The sequence below is a fragment of the Ranitomeya imitator genome, chromosome 1 (genome assembly GCF_032444005.1).
Source record: "Ranitomeya imitator isolate aRanImi1 chromosome 1, aRanImi1.pri, whole genome shotgun sequence".
NCBI lineage: Eukaryota > Metazoa > Chordata > Amphibia > Anura > Dendrobatidae > Ranitomeya > Ranitomeya imitator.
This window is the reverse complement of record NC_091282.1, coordinates 254,278,735-254,306,584: the sequence shown is the minus strand read 5'-3', so window position 1 is coordinate 254,306,584 and position 27,850 is coordinate 254,278,735. Positions and strand designations below refer to the sequence as shown.

General features: G+C 42.2%; 1 protein-coding gene across 14 annotated transcripts in view; it reads left to right on the top strand.

The window, feature by feature from the left end:
- The window catches only part of PITPNM2 (phosphatidylinositol transfer protein membrane associated 2), a 526,403-nt gene that overhangs the window by 457,043 nt on the left and 41,510 nt on the right, over nucleotides 1–27,850 (top strand). For 4 of the 14 annotated variants that reach the window (XM_069755792.1, XM_069755780.1, XM_069755799.1 and 1 more), the window contains 2 exons: nucleotides 13,411–13,536; nucleotides 25,215–25,379. The exons of 5 other annotated variants lie outside the window; for them this stretch is intronic. In XM_069755792.1, the coding sequence (XP_069611893.1) occupies nucleotides 13,411–13,536; nucleotides 25,215–25,379 (291 nt within the window). Of the gene's footprint in view, nucleotides 1–13,410; nucleotides 13,561–25,214; nucleotides 25,380–27,850 lie in introns of all 14 variants that reach the window. 5 more of the 14 variants (XM_069755773.1, XM_069755787.1, XM_069755766.1 and 2 more) reach the window with 2 other exon arrangements.

The following is a 27,850-nucleotide window of genomic DNA, read 5'->3' as shown; positions in this document are numbered from 1 at the left end:
CCACCTCACCAACCGCCCGAGCTGCCGCCACGTTACCGACCACCCGAGCTGCCGCAATGTCATCGACCACCCAAGCTGCCGCCATGTCACCGACCACCCAAGCTGCCACCATGTCACCGATCACCCGAGCTGCCGCCATGTCACCGACCACCCGAGCTGCCGCCACGTCACCGACCACCCGAGCTGCCGCCACGACCACCAGAGCTGCTGCCACGACCACCCGAGCTGCCGCCTCACCACCACCAGTGCTGCAGCACACTAACCTCCTGTCTCTTCCCCACTATCCTGAAGAATGTAAGTCCACAAGGACAGGGTCCTTTCCCCTCTGTACCAGTCTGTCACTGTAAATTTGTTTACTGTTAACGATATCTATAACCCTGTATGTAACCCCTTTTCACATGTACAGCACCATGGAATTAATGGTGCTATATAAATAAATAATAATAATATTAAATTATATTCTAAAATGATAGCACCCATATATTCCACATCTAATACATAGAGAACAGGTGGGCTTTGTCCCGGGTAGAGAGGCACGAGACAACACTATCAAGGCAGTGTCCCTGATTTCGAGGTCCCGAGCTGGGGGATCCCTTTATGTTTACTATCAGTAGATGCCAAGAAGGCTTTTGACAGGGTTCATTGGGGTTTCCTAGAGTCTACATTAGAGGCAATAGGTTTACGGCAGAGAATGAGGAACTGGATTATGACTTTATATCATGACCCATCCGCTAGAGTGCGAATAAATGGGCAGTTTCTCAATAAAAACTGGGACGCGACAGGGTTGTCCGCTATCTCCATATCTGTACATTTTTGTAATGGAGACGTTGGCTAATGCTCTTAGGCAGAATCAATCTATCCAGGGGATCCAAGTGGGTCGCACAGAACATAAACTAGCCCTATTTACAGACGATCTTTTATTGTATGTCTCCTCTCCCAGAATTAGCCTACCATCTATATTAAAGGATTTTGAAAAATTTCGGTAGGTTGAGTAATTTCAAGGTCAACTTACAGAAATCAGATTTACTTAATATAAACTTACCAAACTATGAGGTGGAGCAGCTTAGATCCAGTTTCTCATTCTGCTGGAATAAACATTCCATTAAATATTTAAGTGTCCATATCCCCAGAAATTATTTGAACTCAATTTCCTCCCGCTTAGGTGCTCGTTAGAGAAGGAGATGAGGGCCTGGCACTGCTTACCACTGTCATGGTTTGGGAGAATAAATGCCCTTAAGATGGATATTTTGCCTAAAATAGTATACCTCTTTCACACTATCCCATGGGATATAGAAAGATAATTTTTCCTGGGTTTACGTAAAATGATAAGAAAATTTGTTTGGCATAATGGGCGCTCACGTATTAGTCATGCTCAATTAATTCGACGTAAAGAAAATGGAGGAGCAGGCCTACCTGACTTACGCGCATATCATGCAGCAACCATTGGAAATTGTTTCATAATAGGGTATCCAAACTTTGGGTGGACATTGAACACGAGCTATCCCCGAACCTGTGTTTGGGAGTGTTTTGGCTTCCATATAATATTAATTTAGGGAAGATCACTATTTCCCCTACACTACATACTATTGCACTAGCCTGGAGGGGATTTGCGAAGCATTTTCTATTCAAATCCAGCTTCTATAGTGCTTCCTGTGACGCAGGGATTTGTTCCACACATTAAGGATGTGACCAGCCAGGCGGGCATCTTGTCCCTAGAAAAAATTTTGGGAGATAGGAGGCATTGGTTGCAATTCTTACAACTTCAGAGTTACGTTAGGTCTCTGGCCTTGGTAGGGGGCTCGTACCACATGTCCACCTCTTTTGAGCAACTTTGCTTTCTGTCACAGGGGCCGACACATGCTATTTCCGTGATATATGGTATGATAGTGTCTGGGGGGATGGGCATCTCAGATGTACGATTCAGTGGCAAAAGGAATTAAACAGAGAAATTACACCTGAAATGTGGACCAAGGCATTTACGTCTGCGCATAGGTTGTCTGCGTCCTGCAGAATCCAGGAGCTCAATTATAAAATATTGACACAATGGTACAGAACGCCTGTTAAGTTGCACAAGATGTGTCCGACGGTTCCAGACATATGATGGAGATTTCCTTGTGATACTCATTGAGATGGTTCTACTCCTTCATTGGAGGCCAGCTGTGTTTAATTAAATTGATAGGATTTGATTTGGAAAGGCACACACATGTCTATATAAGACTTCGCAGTGCATGTCAGACCAAATGAGAATCATGAGGTCAAAGGAACTGGCCAATGAGCTCAGAGACATAATTGTGGCAAGACACAGATCTGGCCAAGGTTACAACAGAATTTCTGCAGTACTTGAGGTTCCTAAGAGCACAATGGTCTCTATAATCCTTAAATGGAAGAAGTTTGGGACCACCAGAAGTCTTCCTGGACCTGGCTGTCCAACCAAACTGAGCGATCGTCGAAGAAGAGCCTTAGTGAGAGAGGTAAAGAAAAACCCCAAGATCACTGTGGCTGAGCTCCAGAGATGCAGTAGGGAGATGGGAGAAAGTTCCACAAAGTCAACTATCACTGCAGCCCTCCACCAGTTGGGCCTTTATGACAGAGTGGCCCGACGGAAGCCTCTCCTCAGTGCAAGACATATGAAAGCCCACATAGAGTTTCCTAAAAAAAACATGAAGGACTCCCAGACTATGAGAAATAAGATTCTCTGGTCTGATGAGACGAAGATAGACCTTTTTTGGTGATAATTCTAAGCGGCATGTGTGGCGAAAACCAGGCATTGCTCATCACCTGCCCAATTCAATCCGAACATGGACTGATTTACCTAGTAAGAACTATAGAAGCTAAATTAACAGCTGCGTCCCTCACCCCAACGCGTGTTTCACCTATTTTCTTCCGGGGGCGTGTGTCATTTTCTATAGTGGTTGATTCCGGTGACATAACCTCCTACTGCAAATGCAGGGATTTTTGCCATGTTGTAGATTTAATTTTGCTGATCTCCCATATGCAGATTCCCCTTAATATACCCCTTCATGGCATCACACACTATATTTTCCCTAGCTGTTCCCTCATTTATATGAAAATGTTCTAGTACATTAGCTGAAAGAGATCTTGTAATAACTTGCAATTAATGAGGATGTAAGCGCCAGAGAGACCTTCCCAGAGAGTATTCCTCTCCCAATTGCAGTTGTAATACCAGCATTGAGTGGTGTGAAATGTTTCTGGCTAGAAATTCCATAGATTTAATGAGCTAAAATACGTTCATTGCCAGCCAGATCTGTTTGTGATAATAATTACTGGTGTGATGATGTGATGAGGAGTAGAAGGAATATTGCCTTATTGCCAGATGGCATCGATGCCATACATCAAACATTCCCGACTCTGACACTAAACAATGGTCTAGAGTTCTGAAGGAAGAAGTCTGCAACATGTTTGTCCCAGTTAGGGTGCATGTAGGCATAACTATGGAAAGTCCTGGGAACCCACTGATCAGAGAGTATTATTTTTAGGACCTCCAAAAAATTAGCGGAGATAATACAATGCTAAAATAATAATACAATGCTAAAATAATCCTAGTATTGTGTATGTCGCATGCAAAACAGATATACCTTCCTTCTGCATAATTTTTTGTCGCCTGACATATAAAAGGAATATATTTGTCTCTATTCTGTGTGGAGAATACCTAATGTAATTCACTACCCACCCACGCTTTTTTTTTATTAAATATAGTCTGTCATTAGTCATGTTTGTTTCTGATAGGCAAACTGTGCCAGGCTGCTTATGCCTCAGCCTGCACAATACCCCATACCTTCTTACTGATTCACCCAACCCCCTAACATTCCACACCAATATATTAACCAGGCACGCCATTCTCACTCATGTACGTATTTATTCCAGTACTTACTTTGTACATTAGATAGTGATCCCTATCTGCTGCTCTAACCTTTTCTGCAGATTCCTGAAAGAAATTAGTTTCTCTGGATTTTAACCCCATTTTCAAAAGGATAATTATAATACAACATATAATAATAGCAATCTTGGCACTCGGTATATGAAAAGTAGAAGTTCCTTTTATTGTGCATCCAGACAAAAAATTGTTATGATTGTTTTCGGTTCGTCATAGGACCTTCATCAGAACATTCTTTGACATGAACTGGATATGAAGGAACGCTCAATATGAGAAGTGCGTCTGATTAGTAGGAGACTGCTGTAATAGGTATATGCTGAAAATCTGCTGTGTACCGCGAGGCGAGGAAAAGCGCATCAGACTGGGACAAATGTAGTTGCAAACGAAAAGCGCTGTGTGGCCAGGTGCAGGGATACCGATTTGCTGGAGGAACACTAAATCTATAATACAGTCAAATAAATAAGGCAGCACACTGCAGCGCTAAAACATGCAAACATGAAAATTGAACTGCATTACTGCATTAGAAATATGAAAAAATGAGAGCGTTTAGCGCATAAATTGGCCAATTCATGTGTACCTGGTAGCCACTTTAAGACATCTCTCTACCAGGACCTAGACATTCCTTTCCTCACTGAGAATAAACATCTTCATCTGAATGGGAACCTGTGAATCCTCTTCTTAGTGTTATGATTAGGTGGCCTTGGAGCAGCATGAAATGACCTTCGCTGGAGCAGTGGTAACTTTACTGACCGCAAACCCTGATCCTATCACCGTAACTAGAAGTAGCCGTGGGGTGTGCCTAACCAGACCTAGACACCTCGACACAGCTGAAGGACTAAATATCCCTAAAGATGGAAATAGGAAAACTCTCTTGCCTCAGAGTAGACCCCCAAAGGATAGGTAGCCCCCCACAAATAATGACTGTGAGTAGGAGACAGAAAACAGGGATAAGCAAAGGAGGCCACTTCTACCTATATAGGAAAGGATAGTACAGGATACTATGCGGTCAGCATAAAACACTACAAAATATCCACAGCAGAAAAATACAAAAACTCCACCACCTAACTAAAGATGTGGAGAGTATATCTTCGACTCCAGCGAGTCCAACTAGACTGAGAAAAACATCAGGCACAGTCTAGCAGGAACAAAATAGAAACAAGATAAGCACAGAAAATAAACACACAGCAGTGTGTCTAAAAAAATGAAGCAAACACTTATCTTAGCTGAATTGGCAGCAAGCAGGAGAGGCCAGGCAGAGGACCAACACTTCCAAAGGAACATTGACTACTGGCAAGGACTAATGAATCCTGCACAGCTAAATATCCCAGTCAGAATTGCAATTAGCAGAAACACCTGTCAAAGACTGCTGCTCAGGAATAACTGCATTACCATCAACAACCACCTGAGGGAGCCCAAGAGCAGAATTCACGACACTTAGACTATAATCTCTCTCTCCCTGTGGAGGGATAATGGTCCTGCTGCGACTAAAACACCTGTGGCTAAAAGGAGGAGTGCTCAGTCAGAAGGCTAATGAATACAAATTTAAAAAAACTGACCGTCACATCAAAACAAGTGTGAACAGGTGCTGAACCTAGAGTCCCCAACTCGTATACAGTCAAATAAATAAGGCAGCACACTGCGGTGCTAAAACATGCAAACATGAAAATTGAACTGCATTACTGCATTAGAAATATGAAAAAATGAGAGCGTTTAGCACATAAATTGGCCAATTCATGTGTTTTTTGAAATTTAAATCTATAATACAACATATAACATAACCTAGACCTTTCAACCATTGAAAAGCAGGGCTATTAGACAGCCTGAACTTAGCAAGTGAAAAGACAGTGATTACCATTTGAGTACCTAAAACTGGTCAGAACACTTAGAACTCTTCCCCCCAGAGCTTTCCTCTCCTCCTCAGGTTGGGGAGTACAATCATCGGTCCAGCGCTAAATCTACAAACCCCCAACATAAAAAAGGGGGAAGACATCACCAATGTTTCACTCAGGAGGTGACCTCATCTCCGTTGGCTGGGTATATGGCTCGTTTGTTGATGTACAGCCGACCCATGGCCTCCTCTGGAAAATGAAACATCTGCACTTTCTCCAATGCTGCCTCTGTAAGACATGCTGAATGTAACATGGAGTATGGTATTTGTTGCGCATGCAGTCTCCTCTTTATGTCCAGAAACTGGGCCTTGCTCCTCTGCTGAGAAATCTGGATCTATGGACACATTAGATCCATTGATTGTTAAAGCTTGATGATTCCTATTCTTTCTCAGAATCATGTCTTTTTTCCTTGAAATGAAAAAAATGTCATTATGATAGGACGATGCGGAGCCCCTGGTGGTCCTGGGCAAGTGGGTACCCGCTGAGCACACTCTAACATATTAACATAGTTATTAAGGTTGAAGGAAGACTTAAAAGGGACTCTGTCACCCCCTCCAGCCATTATAAACTAAAAGAGCCACCTTGTGCAGCAGTATGCACTGCATTCTAACAAGGTGGCTCTTTTAGTTTTTGGTGCAGTTATTGCCAAAATAAAGCGTTTTATAATTTCGCCAAAATACCTTTCTTTAAACAGGGAGGCAGGTCTTAACCCCCCTGCTGCAAACGCCACACTGCCATCACGCAAATCTTCTGGGGCGCCTGGCGCCGCCCCCTCCGCGCTGTTTTCCCATGAAATCCGGCACCTGCGCTGTTTAGTACTGGCCGCCCCGGCGCAGTCTGCAAGACTGCATGTGAGGACAGACGGCCAGAGCTCACTGCGCCTGCACCAGCCAGAACTAAACAGCGCAGGCACCGGATTTCATGGAAAAACACCGCGGAGGGGGTGGCGCCCGGCGCCCCAGAAGATTTGAATGACGGCAGTGTGGCGTTTCCAGCAGGGGGGTTAAGACCTGCCTCCCTGGCTAAAGAAAGGTATTTTGGCTAAATTATAAAACGCTTTATTTTGGCGATAGCTGCACCAAAAACTAAAAGAGCCCCCTTGTTAGAATGCAGCATTACTGCTGCACAAGGTGTCTCTTTTAGTTTATAACGGCTGGAGGGGGTGACAGAATCCCTTTAAGTCCATCTAGTTCAACCCATAGCCTAACCTAACATGCCCTAACATGTCACTCTAGGGCAAAAAAGGGGGATAGGATGTCTTTGCCATTCTTGTCCAGTATCCAGGCTTCAAAATACGTGACCGGAGCCCGAGCCTCTGCTTTTTCCAGTGTCCCCATTATGCGCTGGTTATATCATCTTAGCCTGTTTTCCATGTCATCCGTTTTGTTAAGAAGGATATTAATATTTTGCTTATTCATTTTGATATCTTTTTGCAGGCAAGTCATTTGGTCTTCTATAGCACTCACCTTTCTCTCCACCTTACTCATCCTCCCTTTGGATTTAGACATGTATCGCCTGATGTGGCTGATCTCCTCTTTCATCCCCCTGACCTAATGATCACATCCAGCACAGAACTACAGCCATTTAAAACAGAGAAGACATCTCTGAGAGTTTACTCCTCATTTTCCATCCATATACTCTCTGGAGGTGCACTAAAATGTCCCTTCCCATATCCCTGCACTGCCTCTCTCAGCTGCTGCTGGGGAAGTGGCGCGATTACACACTCTGTGTTTCCGCAGTGCTTTCCCCGACATCCATCCCCTCTAGTGCCTGGCAGAGTAGATGTCTCTCTATTTGTGCAGGAGAGTCATCTGCCACTCTTGTGAACTTTTCCAGCTGGGCTGACTCTTCTGCCCTGTGTCTGACTGGCATATTGTGAAGAGGTGCCACGACCCCGTTGTTGCAGTCCCTCTCTCTCTGGCTCTTACTGTGTGTCATCTCCATTGACAATTTCTGTCGGCTGCCTCTCTTTCAACTCCAGGCACCTACCTCTGGAGCTAAGACCAGTGCTGCGCTGGGCCGAATGTGGTGATGTAACAGGATGTTATGCGGGAGAGCAACTCCGTGCAATTTAACTACATAGCCATCAAAACACACCGCCCTTACCCCCTTCCACTTTTATGCATTTAATATTTTTTTTATTTTGGCCATCTCCAGAGGTCTTCAATGGTAGGTAGATGATAGATGAGCTGTGTTCTTGACTCATGGTCTTCAAACTTCAAAATTATAGTTTAGTGTTAAGTACATGGTACACCTAAGAAGTGTAAAACAATAAAAACTATGGATCATGGTATTGATTATGTATCTGTCAAAGACTTTAAATAGCTGGCCTGCTCTCTGTGCTATTAATGACTTACCAGTAAGTCATGATTATAGAGTGGGTGCAATGGTTTCAGTTGCATCTCTGGGCATACCAGATTCAAGTTCCACCACTGCATAACAATGTCAAATAGGAATGAATAGGAATTGGTACAAATAACATATCGTCACAGTTCTCTGTAGTGCTTTATTGAAGTGAGAGGATGTCTTTAACATCTTTAGTTTTCGATGGTTGTATTGGTAGCAGGTAGTAATTAACCATTTGATGTTGCTTATTCAAAGACTGTGTTTTGAATATTAAGGTGGTCTCAGACTCCTCTTTGTTGTAAACACTATTATTTTGAGTATTAATATTAAAATGGTTGTTCTCTTATCTTATTAAATGGGTAAAATGGCAAAGTACTTGTAAATATAAGCAACTTTGTTGTTTACCTCTTGCTTCTTAGCAACTGAGGGATTTTTAATTCTGTAATGTACTGACGATTGTCAAAGTTAGTCCTGTGAGGTGGCCAGGTCCTTAGGCAAGGAGCAGACTTGCAAGATGTTTGGCCTATATCTTGGAAGAGCTGGTCTGAAGCTGGCTGGGTCCGGCAAATGTCAGTGCCCCTGTGCTTCTCCAGTGCTGCAGAGGAAATTATTATTTTTATTCTTTACTATTTGTTTTGTTTATACTTTATTACCACTGTTGACCCTTGTTTGACTATGGGGGATCTCCTAGTTGATAAAAATTGAATGTGAACCTCTGAAGCTTTAAATATTGTGAAATGGATGTTTTTATTATGATGCCTATTTTTCTTATTTTTCAATCTGTAGAATCTATATATATATATACTGTAATTGTCTAAGGGGTACTTCCATCTGTCTGTCTGCAACTTCTGTAAAGGAAATCCCGAGTCGCTGATTGGTCTCGCCAGCTGCCTGTCATGGCTGCTGCGACCAATCAGCGATGGGCACAGTCCGATTAGTCCCTCCCTACTCCCCTGCAGTCATTGCCCAGCGCCCGCATACTCCCCTCCACTCACCGCTCACACAGGGTTAATGCCAGCGGTAACGGACCGCGGGTACCGCACTCCGTAACCGCTGCTATTAACCCTGTGTGACCAAGTTTTTACTATTGATGCTGCGTGTGCAGCATCAATAGTAAAAAGATCTGATGTTACAAAAAAAACGTTATTCTCACCCTCCGACAAGGCGTCCTGTCCTCGGCAGTGCAAGCGGCAGGTTCCGGTGCTAAGGATACTATGCGAGAAGGACCTGCCATGACGTCACGGTCATGTGACCGCGACGTCATCACAGGTCCTGCGCTCATACCAACCCTGGGACCGGAAGCTGCCGCGTGCACCGCACACAAGCGCCAGGACTACAAGAGTTCTTCAGAAGGTGAGTATGTTTATCTTTTATTTTAAGTCTTTTTTAACCTGTTACATACGTGGCAGGGCAATATTCTACGTGGCTGGGCAATATACTATGTGACTTGCCAATATACTATGTGACTGGCCAATATACTACGTGACTGGGCAGTATACTACGTGGCTCTGCTGTATACTACGTCGCTGTGCAATATACTACGTCGCTGTGCAATATACTACGTGGCTGGGCAATATACTACGTGGCTGGGCAATATACTACGTCACTGGGCAATATACTACGCGACTGGGCAATATACTACGTGACTGGGCAATATACTACGTAACTGGGCAATATACTACATGACTGGGCAATATACTACGTGGCTGGACAATATACTGAGTGGCTGGGCAATATACTACGTGGCGGGGCAATATACTATGTGACTGGCCAATATACTACGTGACTGGGCAATATACTACGTGACTGGGCAATATACTACGTGACTGGGCAATATACTACGTGATTGGGCAATATACTACGTGACTGGGCAATATAGTACGTGACTGGGCAATATAGTACGTGACTGGGCAATATACTATGTGGCTGGGCAGTATACTACGTCACTGGGCAATATACTACGTCACTGGGCAATATACTACGTCACTGGGCAATATACTACGTGACTGGGCAATATACTACGTCACTGGGCAATATACTACGTGACTGGGCAATATACTATGTGGCTGGGCAATAAACTATGTGGGCAATATACTACGTGGCTGGGCAATATATTACGTGGTTGGGCAATATACTACGTGGCTGGGCAATATACTACATGGGCTGTGCAATATACTACGTGGACATGCATATTCTAGAATACCCGATGCGTTAGAATCGGGCCATCACCTAGTCTATATATATAATTGTCTAAGGGGCACTTCCATCTGTCTGTCTGTCACGGAAATCCCGCGTCGCTGATTGGTTGCGGGCCGGCAGTGTGTCAGTGCCCCCTCCATACTCCCCTCCAGTCAGCGCTCACATAGAGTTAATGGCTGCGTTGCACCGCATTATGCCGCGGTGTAACGCAGTCCGTTAACGCTGCTATTAACCCTGTGTGACCAACTTTTTACTACTGATGCTGCCTATGCAGCATCAATAGTAAAAAGATCTAATGTTAAAAATAATGAAAAAAAAAAAAATTATTATATAATCACCTTTCGGCGCCTTTCCCACTCCTCGCGACGCTCCGGGCCTCGCGAGACCGCTACGTCATCATCTCGCGAGACCGCAATGCATTCTTGGGACCGGAGCGTCGTGAGGAGCATCGCTAAATGCCTCGCCTCGATCCGGGGGCCGCCGGAAGGTGAGTATATAGCTATTTTTAATTTATGTTCTTTTTTTAACAGGGATATGGTGCCCACATTGCTATATACTACGTGGGCTGTGTTATATTCTACGTGGGCTGTGTTATATACTGTGTGGGCTGTGTTATATACTACGTCTCTGTGCTATATACTACGTGGGCTGTGCTATATACTGCATCGCTGTGCTATATACTACGTCGGCTGTGTTATATACTGTGTCTCTTTGCTATATACTACGTGGGTTGTGCATATATTACGTGGCTGTGTTATATACTGCGTGAGATGTGCTATATACTACGTGAGCTGTGCTATATACTTCGTGAGCTGTGCTATATACTTCGTGAGCTGTGCTATATACTACGTGAGCTGTGCTATATATTACGTGAGCTGTGCTATATACTATGTGAGCTGTGCAATATATTACATGGCTTAGCAATATACTACGTGGATGTGTTATATACTGCGTGAGCTGTGCTATATACTACGTGAGCTGTGCTATATACTACGTGGCTGTGCTATATACTACGTAGCTGTGCAGTATACATGGCTGGGCAGTATACTACGTGGCTGTGCTATATACTACGTGGCTGTGTTATATACTATGTGGGCTGTGTTATATACTACGTGGCCTGTGTTATATACTACGTGGGCTGTGTTATATACTACATGGGCTGTTCTATATACTGCGTGGGCTGTGCTATATTCTACATGGGCTGTGCTATATACTGCGTGGGCTGTGTTATATACTATGTGGGCTGTGCTATATACTACGTGGCTGTGCTATATGCTACGTGGGCTGTGTTATATACTACATGGCCTGTGCTATATACTACTTGGCCTGTGCTATATGCTATGTGGCTGTGTTATATGCTACGTGGGCTGTGTTATATGCTACGTGGGCTGTGTTATATGCTACTTGGCTGTGGTATATTTCTCTGCTGTTTCTATGCATCATGAATCATGGTATGTGTTAAAGAGGGGAGCCCACTGAGACTTTTTGGCCCGGGGCCATCAAAAACCTGGAGATGGCACTGGCTTTACTGATTGGTCATGCCCGGCCGGCCGTGAACAATCAGCGACAGGTGCAGTCCGGCCAAGAATTGGCGCGGAATCCGGCCAAATCCTGTGTATAAATTGCATTATTCTGAAAACTTCATAAATAAACTACATACATATTCTAGAATACCCAATGCATTAGAATCGGGCCACCATCTAGTATGTGCATATTGTGAAAACTGTCAATCATTAGATGTGTAGAGTTAGTAAAAAAAAAAGAAAAAGCAAATGAAGGAGCTCACACAGGTGTCGTAAGTATTTATAACAAAGTAGTGTTCACCTTGAGAAGTTGTACCAGGTGAGCACAACTCCACTAATCGCTAAAACACGTTGTAGCCTCTGTGTTTGTTGGGTAATTTCCAAGTAAACTGCAAAACATACCTGGTGTAAAAACAGCCCCACACCATGTTGTTCCCACCTCCAAACTTCAGTGTTAGTATGGTGTTTTTGTGGTGATATGCGGTGCCTTTGGCCTCCAAACATGGTGTGTATTATGGCATCCAAAGAGTTCAATTTTGGTTTCATCTAACCAGACTATAAGTATGTTACTTATAGTTTTCTTTCAAACAATTGTACTTGCTGATTCCAGGTCTTTCTGTAGCTCTCCACAGGTGGTACTTGGCTCTTGGATAACTCTTATGATAATTCTTTTCACTCCTCTTTCTGAAATCTTGCTGGGAGCACCTGGTCGTATCCATTTTACAGTGAAATGAAGTTCTTTCCATTTCTGTATGTGGCACCTTGATAATGAAACACCTTTTTATAGACCATCAGTTGAACCAGTTGATATTATTTTTCACTAAGTGACAGAATTTCTTTCTAATTACTAATAGATTTCTGCCAGTGTCATGTCTTTCCACAGCTTTTTGCACCTCTCTTTCTTCATGTGTTCAATACTTTTACCCTGTGTAATTTCTCATTATTGCACATCATTTATTTTATGGATATCTATGATTTATTTTTTTTGTGTGGATTGGATGTGTTGATACCGACATCTGTTGTGTGAACTCAACCCTCTCCATCTTTCTTCTGACTTTCTTTTATTGACGAAGAGTCGGGAAGCCCAATAGACGATGGGCTGGTTTTGGCACGTTCGGACAACTTTAATGTGTTTTGAGGCCTTAAGTAGTCAGAGAGAACAATTATAATGTAATCGATCAGATCTTGCAGTAATAATTGTTAGCTTTTTGATAGTTTCTACATAAAAGCATATTTGATTCACATTGCACAGTATGAACAACTTGTAAAACAGTGAGAACAGCAAAATAAAAAGGGATGAAAAACATTCTATTTAGCAAGTGATGATAATATTAATGTTATGTTAAACAAAAGTTTACTTCGAGGGCTGATTATATAAATTGGAGGTGTTGCCATATATATTCTTACTCAAAACAATAAGTCTTATCAGTGGTAATGTAATAAGTGGATTTTTTTTTTCAAAAGTGTGTAGAATGTATGTTGCTTGTTACATTGTCTGGTTACATGTTTGTAGCGTTTTGTCTTGTTTTATTTTTGTTTCCCTCTCATCTTCATTCAGTCGAGGCTGTACAGAACAACCCCATCCTTCTCATGGAAGGCAGCCCAGCGGTTGCTCTCCAGCGTCAAGATGGCGTCATGGAAACCAGTATCCCTGTTCCTGTCCTAAGCTGCCAAGACACTTCCAGTAAATCTTCCACTTGTGCTGAGTGTGTGTATCGTCCTTCCTATTGTTTTTCTCCTCTGCACCATTTTCTCTATTGAATGCAGTCTTAGCTGAAAGTTTCTCTGTCACTATGATTAGTATAAAAAGCATTAACCATTAAGTATAAATGGCTTTATTAATAATTTTGCTATAGTCAAAATAATTTGACAAACACAGATTTCTCTGGTGTTAGCAGGGTCGGAGATGAAAGTTCTGCTTATATTTAAAAAGGGATTATCTTTATGAGATGTCACTTTAAGCTGTCTGTAGCTAAACTTTACAGTCCATAAACATGTTATAGAGGACCTTTCTCAAGTTTGTGCATGTTATATTGGCCACATCATGGAGTAGTGGCTACAGAGCTGAGTAAAATTAAGATTTTATTTTTTTTAGTTTCTCCTTTCCGTTGCGAAGATAATAGCTCGTAAAGTTTAGCTTACAATTTGTTATAGTTCACTTGGGTATTCCCAGAGATTTATCTATAGGGTGTGTACTTCTTCCCTTACATGAAGTTGACCAATCATAAGCAGGAGGCGTCATGCAGGTGAAAAATAAGAACATGCCCTCCTTGCTTATCTCTGCAACTACTGTGTAGGGATGCAGCGGAGTTGAGTTATGTATCATTACAAACACTTCTCATCTTACAGTTCTGTCAGCTCTTACCTTTCACTCACATTTCCTGCCTTGAGATGAGTTCTGGAAGTGTTTGTAATGATACAGAACTTAGATCTGCTGTATCTTTACACAGTAGCTGCAGATTTCAGTGAGTAGAGGATTACATGTTATTTTTGTACCATGCAATGATGCCTGCTTATGATTGGTTAACTTAATACAGCATAAGATGCAAATCTCTGGTAACACGTAGTTGAACTATAACATAAATTATAACTTAAGCTTTACAAGCTAGTATCTCTGAAATGGAAAATTATAAATAAAATACTTCACTCTGCTCTGCAGCCTCTTTTTCATGATGTGGCCAGATTAATATGCCCAATCTAGTTAAAGGTCCTGTTTGAGCCTCATTCATACTTGTGTGTATTAACTCCATATTATATCTTTGTGGGGTAGGTGCAGCATAGCAATGGAAATGTTCATGCCTCCAATATTTTGCATTGACATCTCACACACACTACATTGTGAAGCATGTTCCCACACTATAAGCCGCCATACTAGTTTACTTTTCTGTGCCTCTTTTGGAATAGGTTGTGTCATACCTCTTCTATTCAGAACATATTGACTTGCTATATATTACACAGTAGGGTTCAAATATGCAGTAAACACAAGTGTAAATGAGGCTGAAATCTGTAAACAAAAACTAATCGTGAAGTGCCGCTAAACATGTTGGCGCCATACCAATAAAGTTCATATACTAGTAAATGCTAATAATTTGAAGTGCTGAATGTAATATAATTTAAATTATATAAATACATTTATATTACTTCTTGATAAAGCTTTCAGATTAAGACAAATCAATAAGAACATGTACATATTTTTTGTCACTTGTGACCTGCATAGGTTTCTTTACCTTCTATGGAGATTTAAATCTGTGGATTTTTTTTAGTACCTTGTTTGTCAAAGTTATTTCACAAACTGTAATAATTCAAGTAATTGTGTGAATTCTACACTGCTCCACACCTCCTGTTTTTCCATCGTTCTGATTCACTGAATGCTCTAACTATTAGTCTGGAATCACACATACAGTTTTCTTTTTTTTTCCACTTAACAGAAATTTTGTCTAAAGGCTCCCTTAAATTAAATTATATTGCTGGTTGCACAATTATTTAACAAACATAATGTCGACACAGTTATTCACATTTTATTTCATATAGCAAGTTATAGTCGTACATCCTAGCCATATGTGTTCAAGAACGAATGGTCTTTTTGGGAATATTCATTAAAGAAAAGACCTTTTATCAAACTTTCCAGAGAACAAAATCATTACTTTCTCCATCTCTATATACACAATCTTAAACCAGAGCTTGTGTACAGAGATTAAGAAGCAGTACCACTAATAGAGTTTAAGAAGCAGTACCACTTACCGTGCTTCCTTTTCTGGACCCAGTGAACAAGTGATCAATGGGTGTAATGATGGAACAGGTGCTGCTGGGTCCTCGGAGACCCAGTTAGCTCTGCTGTGCAGACAAGAGGCTGAAAATCAACAATAAAAAGGACAATGTTTAAAATAAATTAAAAAAAAAGCAAAAATAAAATATATATAAAAAGGAATAAATAAAAGCAAACTGAAAAAATATACTGCTAGTTTTAATCACTGTTTCTAGTCCCTCCCCCTTTGAATAAATAAAAAATATGTTCAATATATAAAAATAGTTTCTATGGATAGGGGAACGCAATTTAAAATTTTTTTAGATGTCCTTTTTGGTTGTAAAATGAACAAAATAACTAAAAATACACGTAATTTCTACTTTTCTGTACATTTTCTTCCTATATCAGTAAATGTAAAAGGAATATAAAAATGACATAAAAATTAAGCCTAATGTATCGCACAATAGAGGGACAAACATTATTTGAATATGCAAACAAGAACATTTTTTAGAGCCATTGAAAGCACATACCGTAAATAAAAAACCTGAAAATATGCCTGTCCAGAAAGGGGGGAAAATGGCACGGTCACAAAGTGGTTATGTTTTTTATTTTTATCTGGGGATCTTTGATCTTATCCATTCTTTTTTTTTCCTTATGGACTCTACTTCTTGCTTTTTCTCAGAAAACAGTGTGAATAATTGCTAGACTGCATGTGTGATTCCATTTTACATTATTAATTGTGATGCTTTGCATGCTTCTCTGTGTATTGTCATCTTGTCTGTCTTTATATGAAAGATTATATTGTATTTACCTTCATGTAGACCGCATTGTAAGGTATAAGAAACTATGAGATAATTGGCTGCGCTATGTCTAAATTACATAAACTAAATATTAGGCTCTCATGGTTTTATACCCAGGATTTGAAGTATGGTGCATTTATCCTTTAGAATTGTCTTATGTTTGAGGATTTCATAAACATAATTATTATTATTTTTTTTTAAACTGTATGTTTAATACCATCCTTTAGTACACTTTTATACCTTTTATAATGTAATTCTGACGTTCCATAACCTATTGTCACTATGGTAAGGGTGACATTACATTTGGTTGTAAAATTGCCTTTCACTACAGCTTACAGAAATATCGATCTGTTAATTAGTAAGGATATTGTATAGTTGTGACACAATTTCCATTATGCTTATTGTACGTGTGCATCATTAACCAACACACATTTATATAACATGCTTAAGGAATATTGTGGGAGCCTTATAATAGCCGGTACATAGGACATTGCAGATAAGCTTTTCAGAAGGGCCAAGGTAAACTGAAAGGGACTCTGTCACCTGAATTTGGCGGGACTGGTTTTCGGTCATATGGGCGGAGTTTTCGGGTGTTTGATTCACCCTTTCCTTACCCGCTGGCTGCAATATTGGATTGAAGTTCATTCTCTGTCCTCCATAGTACACGCCTGCGCAAAGCAATCTTGCCTTGTGCAGGCGTGTACTATAGAGGACAGAGAATGAACTTCAATCCAATATTGCAGCCAGCATGCAGCCAGCGGGTAAGGAAAGGGTGAATCAAACACCCGAAAACTCCGCCCATATGACCCAAAACCAGTCCCGCCAAATTCAGGTGACAGGTTCCCTTGAACACTGGAATCTGCTGGCAATGGGCAAATGTTTTACTTTTACTTTTACATTAGTTTTATTTAGCATCCTTTAAAATGTAAAAGACCCTGTTTTTTTATTATCTTGGAAAAACTATTATAAATACATTTTTATCTGACGATCCTTAAAGGATATCTGTCACCAGGTTCTACCCCCAGAAACTAAAAGTGCCACCTTTAAGGCCTCTTACACATAACTCCAGCAATCTGTGAATTAGCACCCCAAAATAAAATAAGCATCCTTTAAAATACATTTTATAAATGTCCTACACCATATGCTAAATGTTGTCATTTGTCTGTACTCAGTGTCTCCTCTCTCCCAGAAATTGCTGCTCCTCCTGTTTTGATGGATGTGGATAACATTTGCTATGTTATACACCCAGCGCTAAAACTCTCCAAACTGCGCAGTTGAAGCACAGACCTGCACAGGCACGTTTCACTCTGAGCTCCTGAGGGAGCCGAAGACCCAGAAGTGAAGCAGGCGCCGGCAGATGTGCAGTACAGGACCTTGCCCTCCGGAGGGCAGAGCGAAGCTCTCCTGCACAGACTCGTGATGAGCAGTACTGTGTGGAAGACATATTAAACATCATCTACGTCGATCAAGACAGAAAAGGATTATTGCACAGCGAGAGGAGGCGCTGAGCACAGGCCTGCCATCAGAGCATGCCTTTCAGACACCCATGTGCCAATTAGCATATGTTGCATGAGAATTGTAAACTTATAAATGGATCTGTGGGGGTCTGATACAAAGATTGTTAGGGTGAAGTGTAAGAAGGCTTAACGGTGGTGTTTTAACTAATATGGAGAAAACGTTCCCTTTAAGTCTATTCGGTTTATGGAATAATTTCATGGTCAGATACAAGATAGTGATGATAGGTTATGAATGGGATGTACGATCTTGTAGCAATATTTATTCGGACTCCCATGACAGCACACGAGAGAGGGGATCCGCCCTTAAGGAACAGGAAACCTACAGATACAAAAGGGCGGCACCTCTCCCCATGCATCAGTTGGTTTCCTGTTCCTGAAGGGACTGGATGCCTATAGAAACTACAGGAGTCCAGGCCGGCCGGACCGATTCTGGTGGCGAGAGGGTCTCCCACTTCGGCCGGTGCGGGTACCTGAAGTAGTCACGGTGGCCCTGGCAGGGCGGCACGGCGGTGACTAGGCAGCGAGGAGCGGTCGCCAGGGGGTGTCCGGTCTCCGGGGCCAGCGTCTGGTAAGTCGCCCTTCCCGTGGGCTGTGGGTCTCTCTGGAGCAGGGGGGAGCGCGGCGGCATCTGGGGGCGCCGATCGGATCGTAGTGACAGGAAGCGCTGTAAGCTGTGGTGACGTCGGGGGGCGGAGCCGGCGACGTCTTCCGGATCGGCGAGCTCCTGCGCATGCGCGGGGGCTCCAAGATGGCGGCGCCCACCGGAGATCATGCCGCAATCCCTCCGGAGCGACGATTGATTCCCCACAGCTGCGGGGGGGGGGCGGGAAAATTAAACAAACAAGCTGGGCAAGGTGCGCTGACCGAAGGAGGGGCCTTATAAGGCGGCTCCAGCAGCATGTTCCCGGGTTCTGGCTCCAATTTACTGAAAATGGATTCAGATCAGGATCAGCAGGTTGTGCTGCTGGAACAAGCATCCCAGAAACCCAAGGAGAAGGAACATGAAAAAAGGAGCGATGGTTCGGGCCGCAGAAGCTCCTCCAGACAGGGGTCTGGAGGGTCAGTCAAAAAGGATCCCCCTCATGCTTCGGTATTTCTGGGTGTGAGCAGCCACTGGTAAGTGATCTTCGAGAAAGTTCACTTAGTGACTAGTCTCCCCTCATGTGTTTTATGCAGGGAAGGAAAAACGTCAGTAAGGCGAAGCATAGGGAATGTGCCATCTGCGGGGTTCCCTTGCCTGACTCACACCCTAAAAAACTATGTGACCCCTGTATCCAGCAGACGGTGAGGTTCTGGAAGGAGGGGAGGGGGTATAGCATGTAGATTTTACACTCTAGTCTACCTTACTTATCCCCGTAGGTAGCCGAAGAATCCTCCTCTATTACGGCCAGTCTCAAGGAGATGATTAGAATGGAGGTTAAAGAGTCTTTTAAAAACCTTTCACAGTCAGGAGGTTCTAGGCAGAGAACTGAGTGGGCATCTGATTCGTCTGTGGAAAAGGACAAGTCCGAAGAATCAGACAATTCAGCAGCATCATCCTCCTCTTCGGAAGAAGACGCTGCTCGGTTTTGCCTACCCCTAGGAAGGATAGACAAATTGGTAAAGGCGGTCAGAGGCACAATGGGTATATCGGAACCCAAGCCTCAACTATCCAAAGAACAAATGATGTTCAGTGGATTGGAGCAAAAGAAGCGCAGAGTGTTTCCTTTAAATGAGAAAATACAAGATCTTATTAATAGGGAATGGAGGAAACCTGAGAGAAAAGGCTCCTTACCACCTGCGCAAAAACGCCGATACCCTTTTGATGACCCAGCAGTAGGTAACTGGGAGAAAGCACCCAAGCTGGATGCAGCAATTGCCAAGGTAGCTAAACGATCTTCTCTCCCATTTGAAGATATGGGAACACTTAAAGACCCCCTGGATAGGAAAGTGGATACCTTCCTGAAGGGAACCTGGGAGATGGCAGCTGGCTCCTTAAGACCTGCGGTAGCTTCAACCTGCACGGCAAGGTCAATGATGGTCTGGCTGGACCAGTTGGAGACCCAATTAAAACAAGGGGCCTCTAGAGAGTCCATTCTCTCAGCATTACCTGTAATCCAGGAGGGGGCGGCTTTTTTATCAGACGCCTCAATTGACTCCGTAAAGTTGGCAGCTAGAGCAGCAGGACTTTCTAATGCTGCAAGGAGAGCCCTATGGCTGAAATGCTGGCCGGGGGATATGCAGGCAAAAGCGAAGCTCTGCGCTATCCCTTGTAAAGGCGAATATTTATTTGGGCCTACCCTGGATGAACTCCTGGAGAAAGCAGGAGATGATAAGAAAAAGTTTCCCAACCTGTTCAATCCATACCGTCGTCCCTTCAACAAAAGAAGGTTCAACCGGGGAGGAAAGCGAGCCTTTTCACCAGGGAGAGATCGTCCCAGATGGGAGGATAGGCGAAAGCGAGGTACAGGTCTCATGTTTCGCCGTAACCAGACGGAAAATAAAAAACAAGACCAATGACTAGCAATTCCAGTGGGAGGGAGACTATTGCATTTCTCGGCAGAGTGGTCGAAAATCACAAACAGCGTTTGGATAAAAGACACTGTTTCCCATGGTCTCAAGCTGGAATTTGTTCATATTCCACAGGACAAATTTAGGTTAACACCCTGGCGCTCATCTCCCACTGAACAATTCGCCCTAGAAGAGGAAGTGAGGACTCTCTGTTCCAAAAATGTTTTGGTAGAAGTGCCGTATTCTCAGGCAGGGGAAGGGTTTTACTCTCCCCTGTTCCTAATCCAGAAGCCTGATAAATCTTACAGGACCATTATAAATCTTAAGGGTCTCAATAAGTTTTTGGTGAAACATACTTTCAAAATGGAGTCCATCAATTCGGCAATAAAAATGCTTTTCAACAACTGTTTCATGGTAGTAGTGGATTTGAAAGATGCCTACTATCATGTACCCATTCATGCTGATTTCCAACGATACCTGAGGGTAGCGATACTAATGGGGGGTAGGATTCGACATTTTCAATTCAGAGCGCTCCCCTTTGGGATCACCTCGGCACCTAGGGTGTTTACTAAAATAATTGCGGAAGTTATGGCGCATTTAAGAGAGTCAAATATCCTTATAGTCCCCTACTTAGACGATTTCCTCATTGTAGGTAACTCGGTAGATCATTGTCTGTCACAATGGGAGATTGCTAAAACCAAACTAGAACGGTTAGGTTGGATCATAAACTTTGAAAAATCTAAATTACAGCCCCTAAATGTTCAAAAATTCCTGGGGTTAATGTTGAATTCAGTGACACAGCAGTGTCTCCTCCCTATAGAGAAAATGGACCAAATTCAGAGTTTTGTATTAAGAGCAATCAATACACCTTCCATGACACTTAGGCAAGCAATGTCTCTACTTGGGTCACTCACATCTTGCATCCCAGCAGTTAAGTGGGCTCAGTTCCACACCAGGTCCCTACAAAATGAAGTCCTGTTCCATGACAGAGCCTTAGGAGGCGCATTGAATGGAAAATTGACATTGAGGCCGATAACATTGAATTCCCTTAGATGGTGGCTAGATAAACAAAATTTATCAGCAGGGGTTCCCTGGATAATAGATGTCACCCACGTGATAACCACGGATGCCAGCTCTTCAGGGTGGGGAGCCTATATGGGGGACATGGTGGTCCAGGGACAGTGGGAACCCTTCACAACATTTTCATCAAATCAAAGAGAGTTGTTGGCGGTTGAACTGGCTGTTAAAAAATTCCTCGTATATCTGCAGGGCCAGCACGTCAGAATTCTGTCGGACAACAGAGTGGCGGTCGCTTACATAAACCGGCAAGGGGGAACTCGTTCCGAAACTTTAATGCAGATCACGGATCGGTTGTTCCAGGTGGCAGAGCTCAATTTTCTATCTTTGACAGCTCTTCACATCAAAGGAAAAGAAAATGTGGCAGCAGATTTCCTCAGCCGAAATGTGTTAAAACAGGGAGAGTGGTCTCTCAACGAGGACATTTTCAATCTTGTCGTCCGCAGATGGGGTCAACCAGTGGTGGATCTATTCGCCACCAGAAACAACAGAAAAGTAAAACTTTTTTGCTCCCTAAATCCCAGGGAGAATCCCTTGGCGGTAGACGCGTTTCTCATGAAATGGGATTTTCCACTAGCCTATGCTTTCCCACCACTGAACCTGATACCTCTAGTGGTGAGGAAAATCAGGGAGGATCGAGCGAAAGTCATCCTTATCGCCCCCTTTTGGCCCAGAAGAACCTGGTTTGCCTGGCTCAAGACAATGTCTGTAGCGGTCCCCTGGGTACTGCCAGAGATCCCGAACTTGCTTTCGCAGGGACCGATCTCCCATCCACAAGTGACGGGGCTCCATTTGACGGCATGGTGTTTGAACGGTCACTATTAGTGGGAAAAGGCTTCTCTCCAAACTTGGTGGAGACGCTCCTAAAGAGTAGAAAGCAAGTAACTACGAAAATCTACTCTAGGACTTGGAGAAAGTTCTTGTCTTGTTCAAAGTTTAATATCCAAGACGGGGTGCCAGTACAACAAATCTTAGAGTTCCTACAGAAGGGGTTCGAGTTGAAACTCTCTCCTAGTACCCTTAGGGTACAGGTCTCAGCTTTAGGTGCCCTGTTTTCCTGTAATATAGCGAATAACTACTGGATAGCGAGGTTTATGAAGGCAGTTAGTAGATCTACACCACTGCATAAAGACAGAACAGTTCCATGGGATTTAAATTTAGTTCTGTCCTCTCTAACTAAACCCCCCTTTGAACCTCTGCAGGAGGCCTCGATCAAAATGTTGACACTTAAGACAGCCTTCCTGATCGCCATAACCTCAGCTCGCAGGATAGGGGATATACAGGCACTTTCCAGAGCTCCTCCATACACTGAAATCTTGTCAGACAGAGTAGTCCTTAGACCAGACCCAGCATATCTGCCAAAGGTGGCGACACGGTTCCATAGATCACAGGAGATAGTTTTGCCGTCCTTTATTCCTAATCCCTCTAATCCTAAAGAGCAGGAGCTTCATACGTTAGACGTCAGGAGATCTCTTCTTCAGTATATTTCAGCTACTGATAATTGGAAGAAGGATGGGGCACTGCTTCTTTCCTTCCAAGGTCCAAAGAAAGGATTTAGAGTATCGAAATATTTACTGGCTAAATGGATTAGGGAAACTATCTCTCTAGCTTATACAGCAGGTGGGGGGCCAGCTCCGCAGAACCTAAAGGCACATTCCACCCGGGCCATGGCGTCATCCTGGGCAGAAAGATCTGGAGTGTCAGTGGAGCAGATATGTAAGGCGGCCACATGGTCATCCCCTTCCACTTTCTTTAAACACTATCGGTTGGATTTGGGGTCCTCCTCTGATCTTTCCTTTGGGTTAAGGGTGCTACAATCTATAGTCCCTCCCTAAGGTAGCTTACATCTCTGTAAATCTCTCGTGTGCTGTCATGGGAGTCCGAATAAAGCATTAAGCTACTTACTGGTAGCGGCATTTTTCGGAGGCCCATGACAGCACCCTTAGTTCCCTCCCTATTCACGTGGGGGTAGCACTTCCTGATATGTATATAGCGTAATATGTAAATCTCACGTATGGTGTCTTATTACAATAATGGGTTATTTTGTTTCAAATGTATATAATGTATATATTGTATATTTGTGTACCACTAACCGCGGCAGTCCTCTCAGGCTCTGAAATACAACTGATGCATGGGGAGAGGTGCCGCCCTTTTGTATCTGTAGGTTTCCTGTTCCTTAAGGGCGGATCCCCTCTCTCGTGTGCTGTCATGGGCCTCCGAAAAATGCCGCTACCAGTAAGTAGCTTAATGCTTTCTTTTCATGAATGGTAACCTGTCACCTCCAGAAACTGTGTTTACCTATAGAAATATTGGTAATCTACAGACAAAGAGCCTGCAAAACATGCCTGACTTGCTTATTAGAGCAGCGGCTACAGGGAGAAAATGAAGTTCTATTTTCCCTGCAGCTGCTACTTAGTATAGAGTGATGCTGGCTGTAATCCCTCCATGGCATGTTGCTTGACAGCCTTCCCTACAGCTGTGTGTGCAGAGCAAGCTGTCAATCAGTATTTGGGGAGTGACTACTGGTGACTATAACGGCTCCCTTCATCTCTTGCAGCTGAATGGAGAATGCAACTTCATTTTCTCCCTGCAGCCGCTATTCCAGTAAGCAGCAATGCATGGTGTAAATGCTATTTATCTGCAGACTATTCTATAGCTATAGGTAAATAGTGTTGCTGAGGCTGATCTATTCCCTTTAATCAAAATAATTCCTTTCTCCCCATACATTTAAATAACTAACAGGCCACAAGTAAAGTATACAGCCAGTATTTTAAGCATTGTGTTTGAGAAATGTGCTGAGCTGCATCCACAAGCAATGGAAAAAAAGTGGCACTGTTTCTCGGTGGGAGGGAGTCCATTTTTCTAATTCTACATAAATGGGATTGAGGAGGATTATTAAAGTAGCTTCAAGCTTGATCTTTGTTATGACCTGTATCACTGTCAAACAACATGTGCCATGGTAGAGGGCAAAGCCTAGCTTTTTTAGTGCTATGGATAACTGACAACACGTATAATAACCTATCAGTGTGCATCTCTGCCCCGAGGATAAAACTTTTATTTTCCAAAACCTTTTCATTATGAACATTTCAAAAATAGAGGTCAATGATGTTAAAAAAATGTCTTGTGGAAGAACTAAAAGACCATATGAAACCGATATAATCCCCCTATTTTTCAGTCTAAAGTAAGTTACCTCTAAGTTTCCTTTGTATTTTTTAATTTCAGTCCTACCTATGATATTCTCCCATTATTCCTTCTGAATGCATATGTAAATGCATACGTTTATATATGTATATATGTGTACATAGACAAGTCTGTGTGTGTGTGTCCATACAAATATATCATGCACATATATATGTATATAAATATATGTCATTAGCTAAAGGATTTGTGCTGCATCAAATTATCATTTTTGAATTTTTTTTTTTAATCCCTGCTTTGACGCAAATGTTATTTTTAGGCATTTGCATTTTCCCTTCCTGAAAGTTTTGGAATGAAATAACCTCCAGGTGTATATTTCATTTGCTTGTCTTCGTATGGGTTTGACAATACATCTTTTTTTTTTTTTATGTTTCTGAATGCTTTACAGCGTTCACATCTGAGATGTTGCATCTTCATCCCTCCTAATGCCTTCTTGTTTTCTTGTCCTGTTTGGGTCTAGATTTTTAATTTTACTTTTGTTTTGTTTTGTTTGTTTTTCTCCTTGTTCTCCTGTTTTGTTTTTTCGGTTTCATAGCGGATGTTGTTCAGTTTCATGGTGCAGTCTTCGTGGAAAATGCCTCCCCTTCCTCCCCTATAACTGCTCCCCACTTCAGGGGGTACAGAAGAGCAAGTGAAATCAGCATTGCAAGTCAGGTTTCTGGAATGGCCGACAGTTACACGGCTTCAAACATAGCCAACAGTAAGTGCCTCGTTGCCTGACAAGTGTGATCTAATATTCCATAGCACTTGTAGCCCTGTAGATTATAAAACATAACTATATTAATTGTTTCAGTAGTGGTGTTAGAACGATCAGCCCTGTCCAGAAGGATAGCATTGTAAAGTTAGTCACAGAAAAATGATTTTCGTAGACCGCCTAAAAGGCAAAAGCCACTTATTACAAGACAGCAGAAATACAATCAGTGCTGTGACACGAGAACTGTCAACATTTGGAGACTTTTTAATATTAATCTTTCCATTTGCTTTTATAAAATTTTATTAAAAATTATATGAGGTGTCAGAGCATTGCAGCTGTTATATTCAAGTATCCAGTGACTTGACATTTAATGGGAACCTGACAACTGCCCTAGCCTCCACTACACCGCCACCATGTATGTACAGCAACCGTTCCCTGCATTCTAATAAGCCCATTTCTCTGACTTGCCAATTTCTGAATTAATATTCAATTAACTGTGAAGTTGCACTCGTGATATTCAAATTGGTGATTGACTAGTTGGAGGTGTGTTGATTACACTGGACTAATCCTCCCTCTGATCACGTTAGCATGCCCCTGTAGGCAAGAGCAACATGATTTACAAGACTGATGCACAGCTGGTGGAGATCCACATCATTGCTGCCTCCCTAGGCATAGGCAGTGCACCAAATAAGCTGAATATGTAAATCTGTTTTCAACACACATTCATAGGGGGAGAGAACATCGCGCATGTGCATGATCCATGCCGGCGGTGATGTCACTTTTGCAAATCTTGACGCTCAGGCCCACAGAGACGTGTTTTGATGATTAGAGGAAGGATTAGTCTGCGGTAATCAAAGCTCACCTGACTAGTCAACAACTAGTTTTATTAGCACAAGCACTTCTTAAAAGTTGATTTTATATTAATTCAGCAATCGTTGATCTCTAAATAGGGGCTTGTTAGAAAAGGGAAAGGTTGCAATACATACATAGTGTCAGTTTAGTGGGGCAGAGGCAGCTGTCAGGTTCCCTGATTAACTGAACATGATGGGTGTATTCTTATTACAGGTGACCCAAGCAATTTCCTGCTTGGCATACATTGCGCTGGCATGCTTCTGCTATAACATGCATAGTCTAGATGTTATATATTAAACCCCAGCATTCTCCCTAAGCTGTAAAGTTGTGAGGGCTGCTTTGGGTATGTCTGATAGCTCAGCTCAGTGCATCAGCTTTCTTTTCTCTCCCTGCTAGTTGTTTTTTTTTTAAAGAACAAACATATGCTTATCCCTATGGTTGTATGCATGCTCCTATATGTAGATTGCTTTTTCTCATATATACTTTTTTATGTTTACGGCTGTCTTAATGTTTTGCTTCTTCTTAGAGATTCTTGTGATGGCTGTAGTTACTGCATGTTATGAATGAATGTGCCAGTTTGCAGAATTGCTGTGTGTCTTCAGATACTTTCTAATCAGCAACAACATTCTCTAGTCCTGCATAAATCTATCCTCATATCCAGTTACATTGCATGCTGTACATCTCATTGCAATACCTTTACTGTGAAGTGCTGTACTGTACTTGTACATCCACCTGCTCTGCATGCACCGTGACTAAAAGAATGTCAGAATGCATGATGTATCCTATGGCAATGGTTTTACCACGGAAAAGCTATCAGCTATCGTATTTGCTGCTTTAATTACCATACAATCCAACTTAGCGGTAAACCTTTATGGTGATTGTCTAAATTAAAATATAGTTTCTATCAACAAAATGAAAACTTGAATGCCTAACAAAGTCTTTAGTTTTATTTACACCCAAGTTAAAGAGATGTATTAAATAATGCAAATGGAGTCTGTAAAATTACTGTAAATTAAAGAAATCATTAATGTGAAGCAGAAAAAAAAAGTTTTGACCCATAGAGTATGGACTGTGACTAGCTCCTAAACTCTTTGAATTGTTCTTCTTATTTTGGTCATATTTAATGCACAATAAATCATAAAAGTTCATAACAAAAGAAAAGCCTCTTATCATAAAACATTCCTAATTCCAGTAGTGTCCTCTTCATCTGCGTTGAAAAATGGATTGAAAGGGTCCTTGTTTAAAAGATAACATCCAAACATGACTCCAATTATGGAAATTTATTTTGTAGTTTTGAAATATTATTCTTTAATCTAAAAAGGCATGGGACTCAAGTTTCTGCCGAAAGCTCCCACATAATTAGGTGCTGCTGGTCTCACCTGAAAGAGCAGCTTGGAATCTATTCCGGATTTTAAGAATACTTGTAGAATTGTAAGGAACACATGCACTTTTGGCACCTTTTAATTTGTGAGATGAAAATATTTGCATTTGGTTCTCATGTCTTCCAGCAACTGCTACTGACATTTAATAACTCCTGTACAAAAAAAAAATTAAATGCACTTTTTGCTGGAAGACCTATTAATTGTGACGTGATTTTGCATGTTTTGTGGTGTTAATTGGTGTGT